General features: G+C 40.1%; 1 protein-coding gene across 9 annotated transcripts in view; it reads right to left on the bottom strand.

The window, feature by feature from the left end:
* LOC101741177 (huntingtin-interacting protein 1) overlaps positions 1 to 22,058 on the bottom strand; it is a 46,313-nt gene that overhangs the window by 8,266 nt on the left and 15,989 nt on the right. For 6 of the 9 annotated variants that reach the window (XM_012695512.4, XM_038012402.2, XM_038012407.2 and 3 more), the window contains 17 exons: positions 20,916 to 21,026; positions 18,394 to 18,546; positions 17,423 to 17,580; positions 16,177 to 16,238; positions 15,393 to 15,570; positions 14,636 to 14,756; positions 13,909 to 14,016; positions 11,337 to 11,455; positions 8,824 to 8,920; positions 7,909 to 7,972; positions 7,362 to 7,471; positions 6,925 to 7,025; positions 5,137 to 5,545; positions 3,857 to 4,864; positions 3,431 to 3,781; positions 2,404 to 2,554; positions 256 to 410 (listed from right to left, as the gene is read on the bottom strand). In XM_012695512.4, coding sequence (XP_012550966.2) covers positions 256 to 410; positions 2,404 to 2,554; positions 3,431 to 3,781; positions 3,857 to 4,864; positions 5,137 to 5,545; positions 6,925 to 7,025; positions 7,362 to 7,471; positions 7,909 to 7,972; positions 8,824 to 8,920; positions 11,337 to 11,455; positions 13,909 to 14,016; positions 14,636 to 14,756; positions 15,393 to 15,570; positions 16,177 to 16,238; positions 17,423 to 17,580; positions 18,394 to 18,546; positions 20,916 to 21,026 — 3,456 coding nt within the window. The remainder of the gene's footprint in view (positions 1 to 255; positions 411 to 2,403; positions 2,555 to 3,430; positions 3,782 to 3,856; positions 4,865 to 5,136; positions 5,546 to 6,924; positions 7,026 to 7,361; positions 7,472 to 7,908; positions 7,973 to 8,823; positions 8,921 to 11,336; positions 11,456 to 13,908; positions 14,017 to 14,635; positions 14,757 to 15,392; positions 15,571 to 16,176; positions 16,239 to 17,422; positions 17,581 to 18,393; positions 18,547 to 20,915; positions 21,027 to 22,058) is intronic. The other 3 variants (XM_038012406.2, XM_038012408.2, XM_038012409.2) reach the window with 3 other exon arrangements.

The following is a 22,058-nucleotide window of genomic DNA, read 5'->3' as shown; positions in this document are numbered from 1 at the left end:
GATGAACTCATCTTTGTTTAATACTTCACTATTAAATTTTATTGCCTTTTGTTTATTTCACTTTTACACTAAACACGATATTGCAAATTACCCGAGCATAACAATGGCGGAGAATTTTAGGTGCGTGAGAGCAGACGTAGACACTAACGCGCATGCGCACTTGTACCCAGGGAGAAAAAGTTACACTTTCTTCCCTGTACAGCGGGAGGAAAACCGAACTGTCGGCGTAGGTAGGAGAAAAAAATACTTCACCACCTCGGAACATTTGTCGAGTTGTTCGAAAGCTTCGACGGCCAGTTGCGAGGCGAGCAGGGTCGACTCCTGCGCGTCGGACCGCTCGAGGGCCGCTAACGCTTCGTTCGTCAGCGCCAAAGCGGCCTCCCCGACACACGTCACCGCTTCGAGACGCTCTGTTCAAACAGACAATTAACATTATTAAGTCGGTTAAGAGTCTGTCCGCTAAGATCGCTCCGATATTAAATACAGTAACACGTTCCCATGTAAACATGTCTGTGCAAGAACTCAATTAAGATCATGGATGTATGCAATTTAGAAATCGCATAATTAAAATACAGGGTGGCCCATAAGTCCTTTGAAAAGTAAAATTTGAATAAAACGAACAGGGCGCGCGTGAGCGGTGCAGGGGAAGCGGGGGGAGTAACTTCGGTTTCTGGGAATTTAGTCGCGATGGAGCGTTTTACCGGAGCGGACCGTGCGTTTTGTGTGCGCGAGTTTTATAAAAACGACAATTCGGCAACCGTTGCGCGGCGTAAATTTCGAGAACACAAAGGTTTACACAACTTTGACGACACTCCAACTCTTCAAACGATTAAGAACTGGGTTGCTAAGTTCGAGAAGACCGGTTCGACGTTAGATAAACCGCTGTTGGGTCGCCCAAGGACGTCACGTACGGAACAAAACATAGACACAGTGACACAGTCTATTCGCGAAAATCCGACACAGTCAACTCGTAAGCGCGCCAGAGCATTAAACGTATCCAGGACATCGTTACAACGGATTTTGAAGAAAGATTTACATATGCACCCTTACAAAATTCAGTTGGTTCAAGAATTAAAGGAAACTGACGGTATTCAAAGACAAAATTATGCGAATGAAATGTTGAATCGGTTTACTTCCTTCAATAACATAATGTTCTCTGACGAGGCTCATTTCCATCTTAACGGGCATGTTAGTAAACAAAATTGCCGCTATTGGAGCCCCATCAATCCAAAACATAAGCATCAGAAGCCCTTACATAGTCCGAAAGTGACTGTTTGGGCCGCTATGTCAGCCCATGGTATCCTAGGGCCTTACTTCTTTGAGGATGGCAGAGGGCGCGCAGTTACTGTTACGTCGGAGCGATATGTGGCTATGATCGAAGAGTTTTTCATACCAGAATTGCAAAACTTTTCAGGCTTTAATGCCAGGACGTGGTTTCAACAGGATGGGGCCACTTCTCACACCTCTAACACTGCTATGCCCGTTATCCGTCAACTTTTTCCTGGCAAAGTTATCTCTAAGAGAGGAGACATTTCCTGGCCTTCACGTAGTCCAGATCTGACACCGATGGATTTTTTTTTGTGGGGCTACCTTAAGGCTAAAGTATACGACACAAACCCGCGGTCAATTGAGGCCCTAAAAGAAAACATCCGCAGAGAAATGACAAGCATTTCAGCAGTGACGTGCCGCGCAGTCATCGACAATATTAGACGTCGTTTGCAAGAGTGCCGTGATCGCAACGGATTACATTTAGGAGATGTTATTTTCAAAAAATAATTCCCGTTTTTTAAGCTTTTTATGTAAATAAAAATTTAATTCATAATGTAATTAGTTTTATTTTAATAAATTTTTTTTCATATCAAAGGACTTATGGGCCACCCTGTACCATAATAATTGTTAGATACGTTAAAGAATTCTTAGTGATTTCAGGAAATGATTGATTGAAGCTACTTTTATACAGTTTAATCTAGTGTTTAATTTTCAGATTTCAATAATGTTTAGACATGTTAACTATAAGATGGTCGCATAGACGCTATGAAAATATGAATGGTACAATTAAAAAATACTTTTACAGTTTTGATATCGCGTTAATTGTTGTCATTTTATTATTAACGACGCTTCCAAATGCTTTACAAGTTTTGCGTGTGAAAACGAAATTAAAGCCGTAAAAAGTAGTTTTAATTATAATAATATCTACGACTCGCGAGAACAGAAGAAAATACTAAAATGAATAATGTCGATCACTATCGACATTTTTTTGAAATCTAATAACTTCGATAATAAGAACTCAAATATAACAAAGATCCTATTACCGAAAACAGACAGCTTTATCTATCACTCGTGATAGAATGGAGAATCGCGATCAACAACATATAACACTACTATAATTTAAATGATACTAACGTTTCTCTAGTTCCCTTTGCGCCTCGTCGAGTTGCCGCTTCAAAGCCGCCACGTCCGCTTCTAGTACGGAATTGTTTTGTAACAAATCCTGTAATTCACACTCTGCGTTCAGTCGCATGTGTTCGACGTGCTCTATTCTAGCCTCCGACAACTACGCACATGCAGATTACGTAACGAGACGAGCCGGCGTCCGAAAGTAGACAAGATCCATGCAGCCGTAGGAACGCAGCGAAGGAAGAAAGAGAAAACATGCTATTAACGTCATGCGAACACAGATACAGCAGAGAATATTTAAAAGCATTTTTTTATTTCGAAAAGCAGACTCCTTAGTTGTTTAACCTACGAATTATAGCTAAAGCAACAAATCCAAAAGGAAAAATGCTAACGGGTTTTTGAAAAAAAAACACTGAATACACTATTAAGGTAACGCAATTGTGGCATGCAAGAAACTAGTGCAATAACCTACGTAAATTTTAATAAGGTAAAAAAAAACAAGCTATTATATACTTTATTCTGTTACCGATAGTTAACATTTTCGGAAAGCAATGTGCGTGTAGCAATCGTGACCGTGAATTTTTTAAGTCTTTTGCTTTTTCTAGCTTTTGTATTAACTACGTTTAAATCTAGTATATCAAGCTCTCAGCCATACAAAAAAACATAATAATTAATATATCTTGCGAGTTAATCGTTTACTTAAATAATTTTATCCGTATCACTTCAATCTACAAAACGCGAAAATCTCAAAGAAAAATTAATCTTTTTTTTAATTCCGTCAAGCAAAACCCCCGGACAAACCTTTCCAATACACACATGCACAAATTGATTAGTGAAGATTAGTAAACAAAACAAAATCACATCAAGCCAAGAACATTTTCCCTAATGAATGGAGTTTTGTACAAAAAAATATGTTTTTGTATCATGTGAAATTAAGACTAATGGCATCCACCACCTCTACGTAAATGATATTCAGTGTGAGGTGCGAATACACGTGACGTCACAAGTACACTTCACTCCAAACATGCCTAACCTGTTTCTGTTTATTTCTTTCAGTCAGAACCGCTTCGATATCGTCCTTTTCTTTTAAATTATTTTGTTTCAATTCTTCGATTTCCGCTTTCAAATTTTCAATGTCAACTTTGCATGTATTAATGATTTCATCTTTTGACGAATTTGATAATTGTAAATCACTAATACGTTCGGTGTATTCAACCTTATCATTTGTATTTGTGTTCATTAACATTTCGTAATCTGAATTGATCTTTTCAATCTGTGACGTCAATTCATGGCTTAGCTTTTGTTTTTCAGACTCTATGGCTTCGTAGTCAGCTTGCAGTCTTTGGTTATCGAGATGAAGTTCTTTTATTTTATTTTCAAACGTCTAACAACAAAAAAAAGTCTTATTTATTACTTACTTTAACTCAGAACCACACGCTCTAACAAACACGAAACTAACCTGTCGCTCTAAATCCAATTCGGAAAGTAAATCAACTTTTTCTTTTTCAAGTTTGTCCGTCTTTTTGGTTATTTTGTTGATCTCATCCCGGAGGTTGGCAAGCTCTTGATCTTTTAAGGCCAAATCTTTTTCATTGCGATCCATGATATTTTCGAATTCTTCTCTTAAAGTAAAGAATTCGTTCTTGCCTATCTCCAATTCAGCATGAGTTTCGGTTAGTTCTTCAGTTAGTCTGGTGACATTTTCTGTTAGTTTGGTTACTTCACAATTTAAGTTTATAACCTGTTTATCTTTTTCGGTAATCATGCTTTTCAAGCTATCTATCAAATCGTCTTTGCAACCAGTTACGTTCTGAAGTTTATCATTTAATAACGTTACATTGTAATTAGTACTTTTCAATTGATCTTCATAATCGAACTTCAATTTTTCTGACCGACTTAAGGCATCTTTTAGTTGTTCATTTAATTCATCAATATTCTTACTGTGTTCCTCTCTTTCTGATTCAAGTTCTTTGATTCTTATCGACAGTGATTCATTCTGCTGTTTCTCCCTTTCTACTAGCTCCTTTTGTTCTTGTATTATTTCGTTTAATTCTCCAATTTTATTGTTATTTTTTTCACCTAAACATTCTAAATCCGATATCCGATTAGCAAGTTCTAATTTCTCATTATTTACTTCTTGAACGATTTCATTATTTCTTTTGCAATTCTCTATTTCCAAAGACAATTTATTTATTTGTTCCTGCTTCTCTTGTTCTTGTTCTTTGTAAATTTTTTTAACGGTTTCATAATCATTCTCTATCGCTTCAAGTTTTTGTAGAGCTTCTTTTAAATCACAATCTTTCTCGTTGAGAATTTTTTCAAACTCTGAATTCTTTTTCACCATTTCTTCATTAAGGATTTCAAATTTTAAAGAATAATTCGATTCAACATCCGCTAAATTTTGTTTCAATTTATCCAAATCCATTTGTAATTGATTAACAAATTCAGCGTTCGAAAAAATTAATTCCTAACGCAATAAAATGAAATGAAATTAGAACATGCATTTTGCGAGATTATTAGATGAACTAGGTTAGTCAAAGCCATACTTACAATGATTTATTATATTTATTTACATATACTAGTTCTCTTGGACTAGCAGCATTACTGTACATAGCATTAATATTAAGAAATACTAAGCATCAATTTTAACATTTCATGCTGAAAGCATTTTTAACAGACCTACTAAACAAAGAAAATAACTCGTTTAAACATAGAAACAAAGTAATCAAATATACAGACCTCTTTTTCCTTTGCATGAGTTTCTGATAGTTCGATGATTTTTTTAAGAGCTTCCTCTTTTTCTTCAACTACCTTTTTATACTCATCTCCACTCTTTTCTCTCAATCCTAACAATTCTTCTTTAACTCTAATTAATTCAGTATCTTTATCAATTTTTTCTTGCATTACTTTTTCTAAAATTTCTTTAGATTCTTTGAGTTCATTCGATATCGTCAGGATTTTGTCTTCTTGTTCAGTTTTAACAGTTTTATGTTCAATCTCTAGAGCTTCCATGGAAGCTTTTAAGATTTGGAATTCATTCTCTTTTTCTCTAGATTGTTCTAATTCGCTACGAAGGTTTGCTATTTCTGATTTGTACACTTCAATCTCTTCACTCGACGAAGCACTTTGTTGTAGTAATTCAACATCTCTAAATAAATAAAAATATATCAATATTGATGTCTAATTTTCCACTTATAAAATTTAAAAAAGGTTCATAGTATAGTAACATAAACAAATCGAGAATCAGTTGTGAATTGATAAGATAATACACTTATTTTAGTTTAGTGTAACTGCAATGTACTTGATGGAATAGTTTTACGACGATGTAAAATAGCTCCTAAAGCAACACTAACATCCAGGCTGTCGTCAAATAACAATAAAAGAATAGCTTTGTCTTTGAATATAACTTTAATTTAACTGATTATTAATATTTGTTTGCTAAATTAAGCAATGTAATACTTATCGTTTTATTTTATGATTACAAATATCGGCCCTTATGTACTTTTTTTTTTTTTTTTCCACAGGAGAAAATCGCCGGATCCCCACCCGCACAGCAGGTGGGGTATGTGGGAGTCGAACCTCACTAAAAACTCCTGCCGCTCACAGCCGGCGCCCTACCCCGGACCGGGTGGGAACCCAGTCGGAGCTATTGAGACGGCGGGACAGGGTTTACGCAGTGCACATTACATCCATCCCGCCGTCCCCCAGACGCCGGACCGGCGGCCGCCAGCAACATGACCGCCGGTTCCCTCGGTCGACGGGCCAAGAGCCCGATTGATAGCGCCGCGCTACACCTTCCCCCGGAGCGGTCGGGGGAACGCGACCTACCACGCCGCCCCACGCCTAGGTTGCTCCCCGCACAAAGCGGGTGGAGCCCGAAGCCCTTAGGGGGCCGGGTTACGGACGGGACCCCGGTCCCGACCCCCTGCTCGGCGGCGGCGGGTTTCTGCGTAGTGAGGAGAGCTTTGCCTCACTCGCCCCGCCGCCTCCTTCTGCGAGATGGTGCACTCGCAGAAGTCGAGCATAGCCTTCCAAGACTCGTCGCCGCCAAGCATCAACGCCACGACGCCAGGCAGCGACAAGTCTGGTCCTATCTTTGGACAAAGACACGGACACACCGCCGTGCAGCGCCGTGTCCTTGACAAGGACACGGCGCTGCACCTCCCATGCGGGGCAGACAGCGAGCGTATGCTCCGCCGTGTCCAGGTCGTGTCCACAATGGTGGCACCTCGTCGTCGGCTCAGCTCCTATCCGGTGCAGGTACTTTCCGAAGCATCCGTGCCCAGTCAGCACCTGCACCAGACGGATGGTGAGGCGTCCTCGGCCACGATTCACCCAGTCATAAAAGACTGGGTAAACCGCCTCGACGGTCCGTAGACCCCACGTTGGGTTGGCCAACCGCCTCGACCACGATTAGGCCCTTATGTACTTGACTGTCTCTTGTCATGCAAAGTGATAATTTAAAAGTTAAAAAGGATTTTTTGTTAAACCTCTTTTTATAAATATAAAATCAGCAAACATACTTACTTCATTCTGTCGTTGAGTTGTTGCTGTAACGACATTTTGGCGGTTTCATGCTGAGCGGCTGTGGCGCGTAAATTGGCGGCCATTTTGTCTACCTCGGCTTTCTAGAACAGATTAAATTTTTTAATGAATTAGACACGAGGCGCTGTGATAAGAAACACAAATTGCAGACGTTACCTAAAATGAACTAATATTGCAGTGATTATATATGGAATTTGTGCTGTCCACGTGCAGAAATTACTGAATAAGTCCACTAAATATTATCTTCAACATTGCAACGAAGATCAAAATATTTCCAAATAGAAAAACTCATGAAATTTGTTGTTAAAGATAGTATTAGAAATCATAATTGTTTAAATATTAATAATAAAGTTTTTTTTTTAGATAGATTACTCGATGGCCTTTTTGGCCGACGTAAAGTTATATTCAAGACGACTCACTTTTCTAATCAGAACGATGTGTTCTTCCCGTAGTTGTGTGTACGCCCCTTTAAGTTTCTGGAACTTTTCGTCGATCGTTTTAGCCATCTCCTCTGTTTGAACCAGTTTCTCTATAAACAGATTAAAATTACACTTCAATAATTTCTCTGCTTTTACACGAACAGAGCAAAACATAAACTTCAGAATTAAACGAGGTTTTATAAAAGGCATTTTACTTCTAAAATTTTTGCACACAATTCAAAGCGTAAGTTTCATTATTAGGTGACTTTTTTTTATTGCCCAGATGCGTGGACGAGCTCGCGGTTCGCCTTAAGTGGTTACCGGAGCCCATAGACATCTATAACGTAAATACCTTGAGACATGAGTACAACTCAGTTTTTCCAGTACAACGGCTACCCAGCCTTCCTACTGAAACGCATTACTGCTTCGCGGCAGCACTAGGCAGGGTGGTGTTACCTACCCGCGCGGACTCAACACGTCCTACAACTAGCAAATATTGGCTAAGAAGCAATTGTTTACAATATCGATTATTACATTTCATACATACGTTTAATTTCTGGGGTCTCAGCAGACAAAGCCACGGCCCTCTGTTTCTCATCTTCCAACTCAGCCTGCAAACACAAGATGGTACACAACTTTAATCTGGTGCAACATTAATTGTATTCATATTAGGAGCAATCGCGGCCCGTTCTAACTAAGGGGTCTAACTCCCTGGTGAGATCGTGCGACTTTGCCAGGGTGTCTATTCTGAGTTTAGTGCAAATATTTTTTTTGGAATGAGTAACAATATAATTTTGTTCCGATGGCGCGAGTCGTTGACATAGTTAAAACTACTTCTGCGATTTAATATCGCGTTTTTACTGTCATTATAACAACCTACATTTCCAATATTTTACAGTTTTCATGATCCGACACGCGAGATTAAATCGTAATTTTTTTTAGTCCTATAAGCATGAAGCTTCGTTAAGTCGACTCGCTATTAATTCGTATAGTGAGGATCGTCGGAATATCGACTATTGCGCAGTTTAATTATAGGTATTAGGTATCGACCTGTGCGGACGTGTCTTAGCGCGCATTTTTAATCAGTTAATATTATTTATAAGTGAATTATAATTATTTTGCTGTGAAATTAGCATATTTTTTTAAAGCTATTATTCTTTTTTTTTATTGCACTTGTAGACAGACGAGCATACGGACCACCTGATGGTGAGTGGTTACCGTCGCCCATGGACTTCAGCAATGCCACGGGCAGAGCCAAGCCGCTGCCTACCTATTCTTCACCGTTGTCTCTTTTTCAAGTTCACAGTTAAAAAGTTAAGGCACTTTTATTTTCAAAAATCCTTCAACAATTTTCGCAAAATATGTGAGAATAAACTCAGCACTAAAAGGGCGAATTCTATAAGACAATATCATAAAACAATTTACCGTAAATATTTGAAGAGTTTACAAGTTAAGTACTCACTTTAGCGGTCTGCAGTTGAGTTTCTAAACGTATACAATGCTCCCTCATCGAGCCGAGCATTGAATTCCTTTCTTGCACCAATTGTGATACTTCGGTCCTGAAGATGAATAGAAAGGGACTTAAGTTAATCGCTATTTTAGCGTTGATATCAAAATAAACGTTGTTAAATCAGAGTTCGGAATTATGGTATCTCTTCTCGTGAGTGACGTATGAGGCAACTAGGGGATTCACCGGAAAAATGAGGGGGGCGGTTTGCTTTTAATGTCATATCGAAGTGCTGTAAATCTCACATTTACTGATGATATTTTATTAAGGAATAAACTAGTAGGCCTGATAGTAGGAGAGCTGGCACCAATTTTTGGGTAGGTATTTGAGGCAAGCTGAAAACTTGTCACATACCTCTCCTATTATATTCCAACACGGAATTGCAGACCTGGCTGGTGAGTAGCGGGGCTAAATCAACCCCTACATTTTTTTAAATATTATTTTTTTTCCCCCAAAATATATTTGAGGCAATACGCAATTTATATATGTTGCAGTGTAATACTTAATAAATACGAAAAAAATAAGCCAGACAATTTAATCGGGGTTGTAACATTACCAGACGCGTGCAAAAAATTTTTGCAAAAAAATATTATAAACGTTTTTGAGGAAGCTTGAAATTTTAATGGAGTGTTATTTATAGCTAAAAAATAAGATTCCCAAAAAGACAGATCATTTCAGTAGGGCTTTCTACCTGCCAGCTGATCAAACAAATAATGGATGGGCAGCAGTACGGGCCTGTACTGCTATAGACAAGCTGTAGTGTGAGAGAGAGCGCATATCGACAGCTGTCTTCGTTCTTGCTTGCCGCGTTACTATTGGCTCTAGCGAGGCCACGTGACTTACAATAACCCATGAGGTTTCTTGTTAGAATTTCTGAGTAAAAAATATAAAATTTTCTGAATTTGTACTAAATACATTTTGCATAAAAGTGATTGTATTGATCGTATTGGACGTTAGAGGGACATATTTTTGTGATTTTTTTTATCTTAAAAAAATAGTTATTTTGCCAATTTTAATGCGAATTTAAACGTACTGAATTGTTTAAATATTTGATATTTCCGTAAAAATATTTATTTTTTGAAGAGAATTAAAAAAAAAAAAAAATTCAACAATTTTTGTTCCAAAAATTTTTGTACAGAATTCATACTGTTGCCCCTACATTCAAAACTAAAAATTGTTTTTTTTCTCTCTGACAGTATTCCAAGTCAAAACTTGTACGGAAATTTAAAACTTTTTCATCTTAAAATTAATAAGGGTTACGTATTAAAAAAACCAATGATTAAAATATAAAATCGCAAAACTAGATTTATAAAAATATAATATTTCTTCAGTGGTACACTACAGCTTGTCTATAGCAGTACAGGCCCGTACCCATCCATTATTTGTTTGATCAGCTGGCAGGTAGAAAGCCCTACCGAAATGATCTGTCTTTTTGGGAATCTTATTTTTTTTGCTATAAATAACACTCCATTAAAATTTCAAGCTGCCTCAAAAACATTTTTTATAATTTTTTGCAAACATTTTTTGCACGCGTCTGGTAATGTTACAACCCGATTAAATTGTCTGGCTTATTTTTTTTCGTATTTATTAAGTATTACACTGCAACATATATAAATTGCCTATTGCCTCAAATATATTTTTGGGGAAAAAAAAATAATATTTTTAAAAATGTGGGGGTTGATTTAGCCCCGCTACTCACCAGCAATTCCGTGTTGGAATACAATAGGAGAGGTATGTGACAAGTTTTCAGCTTGCCTCAAATACCTACCCAAAAATTGGTACCAGCTCTCGGACTATGACCTGAATTTCCCCCAATCACAACAAAAAACGCGATATTAAGCCATATACCGTAAAAATTATTTCCGATATTGAAAAGTTAATTACCTAAAAGTAAGTACCTACCTAACAACTAAACAGTGCCAGCCCTATCGAAAAACTCTATTGTCCGCATACGTGACCTGATTCACCCCAAAAGCCAAGGTGAATCGGGTCAAGCTAGTCTTTTAAGTTTTTGTGTATATTTTTCAATGAACTCAATATAATGATGTACCTATCTATATATATAAAAATGAAATACTGTTCGTTAGACTCGCTAATACTCGAGAATGCACTGGACCAATTTGGCTAATCTTAATCTTGAATTATTTGTGGAAGTCCATAGAAGGTTTAAAAGGTAGATAAATATGAAAATGCTCGGAATTAAATAAACATTTTGTTTTTCCTTTGATGTGTCCCCCGTCGGACGGATTCCTTTTGTTTGTTTTAAGTTTATTTTATACAAAAGTTTAGGTCTTTTATTTATTTATTGAGGCACTACGAAGTCTGCCGGGTCGGCTAGTCGCATATAAAAATTTAAACTTCCCGAACCATTTTAATCACAATTTTATTGGTATTATTAGCCTAAGAAGAACCGCTGAAAATTTGTGTTGGATTTGGAAGGAGTCTCAATTCCCCCCAATCTACTGTACCTCATCCTTTTAAGTTCGTTCTGCAGATGGTCGATGAGCCGGTCCCGCTCCACGACGGGGTCGGGCTGCGGGGACGCCGACGGACGACTCTCAAACTCCTCGAACTGATCCGATGTGGACTGTTGGTGGTCAATTCAAAACATATATCGGTAACTGCGTTTTTAATACGCTCCTATTGGATTAGAGGAGTGAACGAATTCACGGCCCAACTAGTGTTAAGTGGTTACCAGAGCCCATGGGCATCTACAACGTAAATGCCGCCACCCACCTTGAGATATGAGTTCTAAGATTTCAGTATAGTTACAACGGCTGCCGAACCCTTCAAACCGAAACGCATTACTGCTTCACGGCAGAAATAGGCAGGATGGTGGTACCTACCCGGGCGGACTCACAAGAGGTCCTACCACCAGTAATCTACAAAGTAAATGCCGCCACCCACCTTGAGATATGAGTTCTAAGATTTCAGTATAGTTACAACGGCTGCCGAACCCTTCAAACCGAAACGCATTACTGCTTCACGGCAGAAATAGGCAGGATGGTGGTACCTACCCGGGCGAACTCACAAGAGGTCCTACCACCAGTAATCTACAAAGTAAATGCCGCCACCCACCTTGAGATATGAGTTCTAAGATTTCAGTATAGTTACAACGGCTGCCGAACCCTTCAAACCGAAACGCATTACTGCTTCACGGCAGAAATAGGCAGGATGGTGGTACCTACCCGGGCGGACTCACAAGAGGTCCTACCACCAGTAATCTACAAAGTAAATGCCGCCACCCACCTTGAGATATGAGTTCTAAGATTTCAGTATAGTTACAACGGCTGCCGAACCCTTCAAACCGAAACGCATTACTGCTTCACGGCAGAAATAGGCAGGATGGTGGTACCTACCCGGGCGGACTCACAAGAGGTCCTACCACCAGTAATCTACAAAGTAAATGCCGCCACCCACCTTGAGATATGAGTTCTAAGATTTCAGTATAGTTACAACGGCTGCCGAACCCTTCAAACCGAAACGCATTACTGCTTCACGGCAGAAATAGGCAGGATGGTGGTACCTACCCGGGCGGACTCACAAGAGGTCCTACCACCAGTAATCTACAAAGTAAATGCCGCCACCCACCTTGAGATATGAGTTCTAAGATTTCAGTATAGTTACAACGGCTGCCGAACCCTTCAAACCGAAACGCATTACTGCTTCACGGCAGAAATAGGCAGGATGGTGGTACCTACCCGGGCGGACTCACAAGAGGTCCTACCACCAGTAATCTACAAAGTAAATGCCGCCACCCACCTTGAGATATGAGTTCTAAGATTTCAGTATAGTTACAACGGCTGCCGAACCCTTCAAACCGAAACGCATTACTGCTTCACGGCAGAAATAGGCAGGATGGTGGTACCTACCCGGGCGGACTCACAAGAGGTCCTACCACCAGTAATCTACAAAGTAAATGCCGCCACCCACCTTGAGATATGAGTTCTAAGATTTCAGTATAGTTACAACGGCTGCCGAACCCTTCAAACCGAAACGCATTACTGCTTCACGGCAGAAATAGGCAGGATGGTGGTACCTACCCGGGCGGACTCACAAGAGGTCCTACCACCAGTAATCTACAAAGTAAATGCCGCCACCCACCTTGAGATATGAGTTCTAAGATTTCAGTATAGTTACAACGGCTGCCGAACCCTTCAAACCGAAACGCATTACTGCTTCACGGCAGAAATAGGCAGGATGGTGGTACCTACCCGGGCGGACTCACAAGAGGTCCTACCACCAGTAATCTACAAAGTAAATGCCGCCACCCACCTTGAGATAGGAGTTCTAAGTCACATTATCGCGCACATCATTGTCAGGCTTCTTAGCCTAGTGAGTTTCTCGCCGGGTCTTCTCAGTGGGTCGGGATTCCGATCCGGTAAGTAATTTAAATAGCATTGCAGGCGTGATCATGCCGAACTTCGGTCGCGTACTTTCGGCATTTTTATTTATTTATTGCTTAGATGGATGGACGAGCTCACAGCCCACCTGAGGTTAAGTGGTTACTGAAACCCATAGACATGTACAAGACAAATGCGCCACCAACCTCGAGATATAAGTTCTAAGGTCTCAGTATAGTTACAACAGCTGCCCCACCCTTCAAACCGAAGCGCATTGCTGCTTCACGGCAGAAATAGCGTGTGTTAGATACTATAAATATTGTGGACTAGCGACCCGCCCTCGCTTCGCTTCGAAAACATTAAATTTACTTATTTATAGGCGAAGCCCGCCATGTTGCGCGCGGTTACGACAATAACTACGGGTGACACCGCGGGGCGAAGCTAGTCTAAAAAAAAGTAGCCTAAGTTACTCCTTATATCATCGGCTACCTATTAGTGAAAGTCTCATCAAAATCGGTCCAGCCGTTTCAGAGATTAGCCGGAACAAACAGACAGACACAAAAATTGTAAAAAATGTTATTTTGGTGTATGCACCGTATATAAATAGTCATATGCATGTAGTAAAAAGCGGTTATTTCAATACTACAAACAGACACTCTAATTTTATTTATATGTATAGATTACTAGTCGGTCGTACCTGGCTGAGTGCGTCGGACGTGTCGACGAGCGCGCCGACCGCGTCCGGCTCGTCCGGCGGCGGCTCCGGCACCGACACCACCGGCGTCACGTACGTGCCGAACTCGCTCTGTCCACAACTCAACTTCATTATCGTCGGATCGCTTTCAACACGAGACAGTGACTCGGTCGAGTACTAGCATGACGACTCGCACATAACGAAAACAGGAAATTTCAAAATTATATCGAGGAGTGAAAAGCTGTTTAGCCATTTAATGTTCAAAAATTTAATCACAAAAAACTTGTCAGCTATTTAAATGGAGTAAACTTAATTGAAGCTCAATGTTTAAAGCATGGAATTGTTGATGCTAATACAAAATAAAACGCACCTTTAATTGCAATGATAAATATCGCGTATTAAGCGAAATGTAGGTTAAACGAAATTAGCCTTTCACTCCTCGATATATTACTAATTTTGTTTTTATATAAGACTAGAGGGAAATGCTGACGCAATAATGACTGACCCGGTTTGCTGGTTTGGTTCTGCACAGATCGTCATCAGAAATCACCACAAAAAGACGATCAGAATCACGTTATACATTACTTAATTAAGGTTGAAAACTTTGACTGCCTTTTGTGACTGACAACATTTTAAATGGTAGAATGTATGACATAAAACTTTGTAACTGGCATGCTTTCAACTCAATTTCAACTCAATTTCATTGCTTGATAATAGTAGTAATAGTAACCTGGAGTAGAAAATTAGGTGGATTAGATGGCAACACCGGCAGAGTCAGCAAATTCCTGTAATACTGGAGACTACTCGCGTGCTTGTAGAACGTGCTCAGTTTCTTGAACTGCTGTCTGAATCTGAAACATCATACATATTTTTATTCATAATAATCTTGATATTAGGTTATTAGAAAAAAAAATGATGCGCGAGCAGCTTGGTGCACGTGAAAGAAGTTAAACTTCTTTTGCGGTATGTAGTATTGTGGTTTTCTTCATTTTTAATCCGTAAATAAAATTTCTCTTGTAATAGGAAATGCTGTGTATAAGAGAAACGACCTAGCTCGTTTTGTCCTTTCCCTCTCTCCACTGTCGAGTGGTTCGCGAGACGCTGTCAATTTTCTCACTCTCGCTCTTCCTAAATTGCATATTTTCTCGCAAGCCGCAACGAATCTGTCACGAGATAAATTTTACTGTCAACGCGCCTTTTTACTGGTGTTAGGACCTCTTGTGAGTCCGCGCGGGTAGTCCCCGCCTATTTCTGCCGTGAAGCAGAAATGCGTTTCGGTCTGAAGGGTAAGGCAGCCGTTGTAACTATACTGAGTTCTTAGAACTTATATCTCAAGGTAGGTGGCGCATTTACGTCGTATCCATCTAAATAATAAAAAAAAAGAAGTTTAACTTCAAAAATAATGGGGGGTTCTAATGGGACTTTTGCACTTTGTAGTCGGTCTACATGAAAATGTCGTGCTTCTCTCGGGCGCTGGTGGAGTGTACCTCTCGCGGTGTCCGAGCAGCGTGTCGGCGGGCAGCGCGGCGTGCAGCCGGAACAGCAGGCGCACGTTGCAGTCGTACAGCTGCGACGCGTCCTGCGCGCACGGGATGAGCGCCGCCAGCCGGCACTGGCCGCTCGCCGTCATCGAGTTGGCCCGAGCGTTGCCCAGGCTGTCGAACACTGTCAAACCGCCGAGATATTACTGATGACGTCACTCTCTCACACAACCCGGACTAGCTAAATGTACATTTAAAAATAGAAAAACATTTTTGTACTTGTCCTTGTCCCACATTAGGGGGAGTCAGACCCTCAGACAACCTGTACTGGTAAAATGTACATTATAAGACATTCTTGCCCTTGTCCCACATTAGGGAGAGTCACAACCTCACACAGCCTTCACTCGCAAAGTGTACATTAGAAGACATTCTTCTTCTTGTCCTTGTCCCATATTAGGGGGGGTCACATCATCACACAACCTGGACTGATAAAATGTATTATACATTAAAAGACATTCTTCTTCTTGTCCTTGTCCCATATTAGGGGGGTCCTCATGTCCATTTCTCATGCTGAATCAAATCAGAATTTGGCAAAATTATGACCGGTCGCCGACCTGACGTCACATCAACTCGTTACGTTACTATATCTCGTAGGGAGGGAGGTTTTTTTTTTTCAATTTTTTTTTCTATATAAATCCTTAAGTAAAATAGCTTTTACCTACCGCTCGGAGCTTACGTTTTTTTTTTTTATAACATATTTTAATTATTATTTTTATTTTATTACACTGACCTGCTGCTTGTAAATTTAGAATTTCGTCCATGTAGTCGAACAACTCTACGCATAACTGGAAACTGTAAAAAAAAGAAAAACGAATTTACATTCGATACGATTTCACAAAAAGTGACAGCGCTTAACAAAAAAAACTTACATAGGTCAAACCGTGAGTTTAGTGGTCATGAATTAGAACAATTCCATGAAGGAACGAAATGAAGGATTTTTGTTTCTTTTTTTTGACGGTAGATATAATACTTGTCATCTCACGACAGGTGGACTTTTTGGCGGGAACGCGAGGAGTGAAGTTGTGTGATTTGTTTTATTTTGTCTATTTAGTGTTTCTTCGGGTTTAAATGTGTAATAATGGTGGTTTATTGAATGTTTAATATCTGTGAAAGTGCACAAATGTGGGAAAATTAAACAAAGCCGCTGGACGTAACTTCTCGAGATCCTCCAAAAAGTCCACTGAAAAAATCTTAGTAAATGACCACCATTTTACTGAGATTATATTTCATCCCATATCATCTCAATTCATTTCATTTAATTTCATCCCAGTTGATTAGTGTCAATAATATCATTTTTCATAAAAATATGAATAATATAAATTAAAATAAGACATGACTTAAAGGTCTCAGTTACCAGGTCATAAAATCTCTTAAAAAAAAATCACGACAGGTCATCGAACCTATCGCATGATACCTACCGCAGGGCCGTTCGGATTGTCGATAATCCCATTCTCACGAATCGTTTGGAACCTCTGGGTCTGCGGAGGGTCTTCGGTTCCCTCTGTATATTTGTACCGTATGTCCCATGGGGAGTGCTCTGAGGAATTGTTCGAGATGATACCGGCATCTCGTTTTTACCATCGCACCGCCCGCCACCGGAGTAGAGTTCATCCATACTACCTGGAGCCACTGCGGTCATCCACAGTGCGTTTCCAGAGGTCTTTTTTGCCACGTACCATCCGGCTATGGAATGAGCTCCCCTCCACGGTGTTTCCCGAGCGCTATGACATGTCCTTCTTCAAACGAGGCTTGTGGAAAGTATTAAGCGGTAGGCAGCGGCTTGGCTCGGCCCCTGGCATTGCAGAAGTCCATGGGCGACGGTAACCACTCACCTTCAGGTGGGCCGTATGCTCGTCTGCCTACAAGGGCAATAAAAAAAATTTACCTTGATTAAATTCAAAGATTTTTTTTTTTCGATATTCACTTGGGCTATTTCGCAGTTTTATTTTATGTTAATGAATGTCGTGTCAGCTTACTAGTTGTTGACGTCGTTCTCAGCGATCGCGTCCAGTTCGTCGGCCGTAAGCTGCATGTTCCCTGGGAAACGAGGATTTCTCGCGTGGAACTTCAATTTGCATACCAGCAAGTTGCAGTACAGATGCACCAGCTTGCCGTAGCCTTCACGAAGATGCACCTGGGACCGGACATTTCGCGATCTTCAATATTTGAATCTCTTCATAACAAATAGAATAACAATACCGCGTAATTGAATGCGTGGTCAATTAGTATAATTAGAAGGAATCTGTTAAGAATACATTTCCCCGCCATCATAGTATTTCGAATAGGCGATGAAGCCTCCGATATTAAATAGAATAAACACAAAATTAGGTCTTTTTAACTAAATCATTATCTACAATTGCTCCAGCATTCATAGCCAGACCACCTCTTGGCGATTCAGACGCTAATCGCGTTTCCTGAATGGTCCAAGCTTCTTTCACCTTATTTGTGTAACAAGTGTAATGACTATTAAAAATATGACCACCATTCGAACTATACACTATAACATTACTCTCTATTTGCTCACAACAATTTACATAGAGTTGCCTAAATTATGTGTTTAATTTGCGTAAAAGTACAAAAAGGTATTAGACGATTTGCGTAAAGTCTTTCATTTCTTTTATGTTATTACATTTAAGTGTATTCAAATTTCTATGTTGAATCTACGTGAGTACTGGTGGTAAGACCTCTTGAGTTCGCACAGGTAGGTACCACCGCCCTGCCTATATCTGCCGTAAAGCACTAATGCGTTTCGGTTTGAAGGGTAGGGCAGCCGTTGTAACTTGTAACTATACTGAGACCTTAGAACTTATATCTTAAGGTGGGTGGCACATTTACGTTGTAGATGTCTATGGGTTCCAGTAACCACTTAACACCAGGTGGGCTGTGAGCTCGTCCACCCATCTAAGCAATAATAAATAAAAAGTGTAAGTAAGAACGCGGTACATACCCAGAGCTTGCCGAGGTTTTCGATCATGGAGATGTGCCTCTGCGAATCGTCAAGGCACGCCGGGTGACCCTCGCGCAGCAGTTTATGGGTCACGTGACAGAACTTCCAAGCCACGATCCGATTATCCTGGATCGGAAGTCGGACGGCGACCATCTGTCCACAAACATCCGTGGACGGAAACATAGTATATATTGAAAAACGATAACAATACACAAGTGTGGACATATTAAGCGGTTATCAAAATTCTGATTGGGTTCCAACTCACAACTCAGTTACTGGTGGTAGGACGTCTTTTGAGTCCGCACGGGTAGGTAGGTACCACCACCCCGCGTATTTCTGCCGTGAAGCAGTAATGCGTTTCGGTTTGTAGGGTGGGGCAGCCGTTGTACTGTTAAAACTGAGACCTTCGAGCTCATATCTCAAGGTAGATTACGGAATTTAGATTGTAGATGTCTATGGGCTCCGGTAACCACTTAACATCAGGTGGGCCGTGAGCTCGTTCACCCATTTAAGCAATAAAATAAAAAATTATATAAAAAAAACAATCTTCGACATCTATAAGTTCTATTCGATATTTAAGTTACATTAAAAGTAACTGAGACCGCTTAGTTGGCACTAATAAAAAATTTAGTGAATTATACTAGGCTGCACTAAAAGTATCGGGAATGGAATATTTCCACTGTTCCTGTCATTTAATTGAAAACTCCTTGGTTTTAAAAATCGAATACCATTTATTTATTTAAAAAAAGATTCTCGGTCTTGTCACGAGGTTTTGTCAAACTTGTTTAGTCGTTGAGAAAATGGAATTGACTCGAGAAAATTCAAGAGCGATGATTTATTATGACTTTTGAAGTGGTTTAACACAAAAACAGTGTGTTGACCGGATGATTTCTGCATTTGGTGATGAAGCCCCATCCAAAACCACAATTTATCGCTGGTTTGCTGCGTTTCAACGTGGACGTGTCAACCTCAGTGATGATCCCCGTCAAGGTCGTCCAAAAACTGCAGTCACCCAAGAAAACGTTGACGCTGTGCGTAAGCTGATTGAGGAAGTTCGACATGTGACATACCGCGAAATTCAGGCAACTTTAGACATTGGCATGAGTCAAATACAAATAATCTTGCATGAACAATTAGGTGTAAAAAAGTTGTTTTCCCGATGGATACCGCATTCGCTCTGTGAAGAGCAAAAAACGGCTCGCGTTACTTGGTGCGTCAGAATTCTCGAAAGATTCCACGCAGGATCCTCAAATGCTGTATACAACATTGTATCAGGTGACGAATTCTGTATATACGCGTACGAACCCGAAACAAAAAACCAGTCACGAGTTTGGGTGTTCGAAAATGAGTTAAAGCCAACAAAAATTGTTCGTTCACGGAGTGTTGCAAAAAAAATGGTGGCCACGTTTGTCTCCAAAACCGGCCATGTTACGACTATTCCTCTTGAGGGACAAAGAACGGTTAATGCAGAATGGTATGCTAGCATTTGTTTGCCATAGGTCGTTTCTGAACTCCGTAAAGAGAACTGCAACCGCCGCATCATCCTCCATCACGACAATGCGAGTTCTCACACCGCGCACAGAACAAAAGAGTTTTTAGAGCAAGAAAACATATAATTATTAGACCATCCGCCGTACAGCCCCGACCTAAGCCCTAATGTTTTCTATACTTTCCCTAAAATAAAGAATAAATTGCGTGGACAGAGATTTTCATCACCTGAAGAAGCTGTGGACGCCTACAAAACGGCCATTTTGGAGACCCCAACTTCCGAATGGAATGGTTGCTTCAATGATTGGTTCCATCGTATGGAAAAATGTGTCAAATTTCGCGGAGAATACTTCGAAAAGCAATAAATACATTTTTAAATAGCAATGTTGTGTCACTTCGTTACTTCCCCAAAATTTTCAGTGCCGCCCTCGTATTTCTACCGGAATACAATTCTTAATTGAAGGAAATTAACGAATTGTGACAGTAATGGCTTTATTCAAGACAACTGATCCATATATTTCGTGTCTCCAGTTGGAGGTAGCGTGTTTTTTTTATTGCTTAGATGACTGGAAGATCTCACTGCCCAGCTGGTGTTGACATAGCCATCAACTACATAAATGACACTCGCTTCGAGACATGAGTTCTCAGTTTTAAGGTACAACGGCAGCCCTACCTCTACACACATTACTGCTTCACGGCAGAAATAGGCTGGTTGTGGTATGTAGCTATTCGCGCGGGCTCACTAAACGCCCTGCCACGCCTAAAACCAGACGGCCGTGATTTTAGTATCCATCAATCACTACATAGTATAAAACAAAGTCGCTTTCTCTGTCCCTATATCCCTATGTATGCTTAAATCTTTAAAACTACGCAACGGATTTTGATGCGGTTGTTTTCAATAGATAGAGTGATTGAAGAGGAAGGTTTATATGTATAATATCATCCATTAAATAGTGGAGAAATCAATAATAAATTACAGTTTCTGAAGCGAAGCGAGCGCGGGTCGCTAGTGTTAATTATAAAAGAGAACTCACCCAATAGGTGATGGCGCTTTGTTCCCTGAATGTACCGATGATCGTGCTTCGGACATGTTTCTCTTTGACCGGTGTCTCGTTGGTGTTGATCGCCTTCTGAATGGCTAGTGTCTGAAATAACATATCTCAGTTTCGTTACACATATCCAGGATCCCGCGGTAGGCCCAGGAAACGCTGGTTGGTTGTTGTAAAGGCGGATATGCAGGAGGACAACCTCACCCAGAAGGATGCCGAAGACCGGGCAAAATGTAGGAGTTAAGTAGGAATGCGGGCCCTGACCGGGAAAAGACCGGGAAAACGCTAGGAACAAGAAGTATCGTTACACAGTATCACACGTTACACAGTTATATCACAGTAACAAATTAATATTACTATATAGTCACTATACCAACGTTTTTCGTACTTTTGTGATTGAAATCTCTCCGAGTGCGCGAAATGCTCGTCTGAGTACAATGGCATTAAAGAACGTAATAGTTTACGTTAAGTATTCAAGAATTCAGTTATCCACTGTCCCGGATCATCATCAAAAAGGTAGACGGCATCCTTTTTTTTTCATCACGCCCACATAATTCTTCCAAGTTTCGTGATAGTTAGGATTGGGTGCAGTTTTAATTGAAATACATATTCCAATGCAACATGCGCGCAACATGCAAAGCAATATGAAACTGATTTTTTTTTCACAAAATAATTTTATATGAATTCAGAGTGATCAGTTTCCTCACCATTATAATACAATAGTTATTCAATTTGTTTTTTGTAAACAAAGAATTAAATTGTTCGCCCTTGATACTGGATTTAAAGTGGGGTTATTCGCGGTCATACAACAAACCCGTTTGCATCAAGAGAGATAAAAATATATATATTGATAAGCGTAGATAAGTATTTTCGGTTTTTTTTTGCGCTTGTTTATTATGTACGTAGAAAGGTCGATGTGCTCTCCCTATAGACTTCGAAACGAGCGGCTGGATTTCGATGAAATATTCGGCAGATCAATTCAGATTCAGACATACGGGGTGTGGGTGATTCTGTGAAGCTTGGTAGCGATCGGATCAAAATCAAATTACAGATGGACCACCAAAGCGATTCGGGTGTGACTAGTTACATATCAATTCTTATAAATAACGTAAAAATAGATTCGATTTC

This window comes from Bombyx mori, chromosome 8, assembly GCF_030269925.1.
Source record: "Bombyx mori chromosome 8, ASM3026992v2".
In the NCBI taxonomy this organism is placed as follows: Eukaryota; Metazoa; Arthropoda; class Insecta; order Lepidoptera; family Bombycidae; genus Bombyx; species Bombyx mori.
This window is presented reverse-complemented; position numbering and strand designations above follow the sequence as displayed.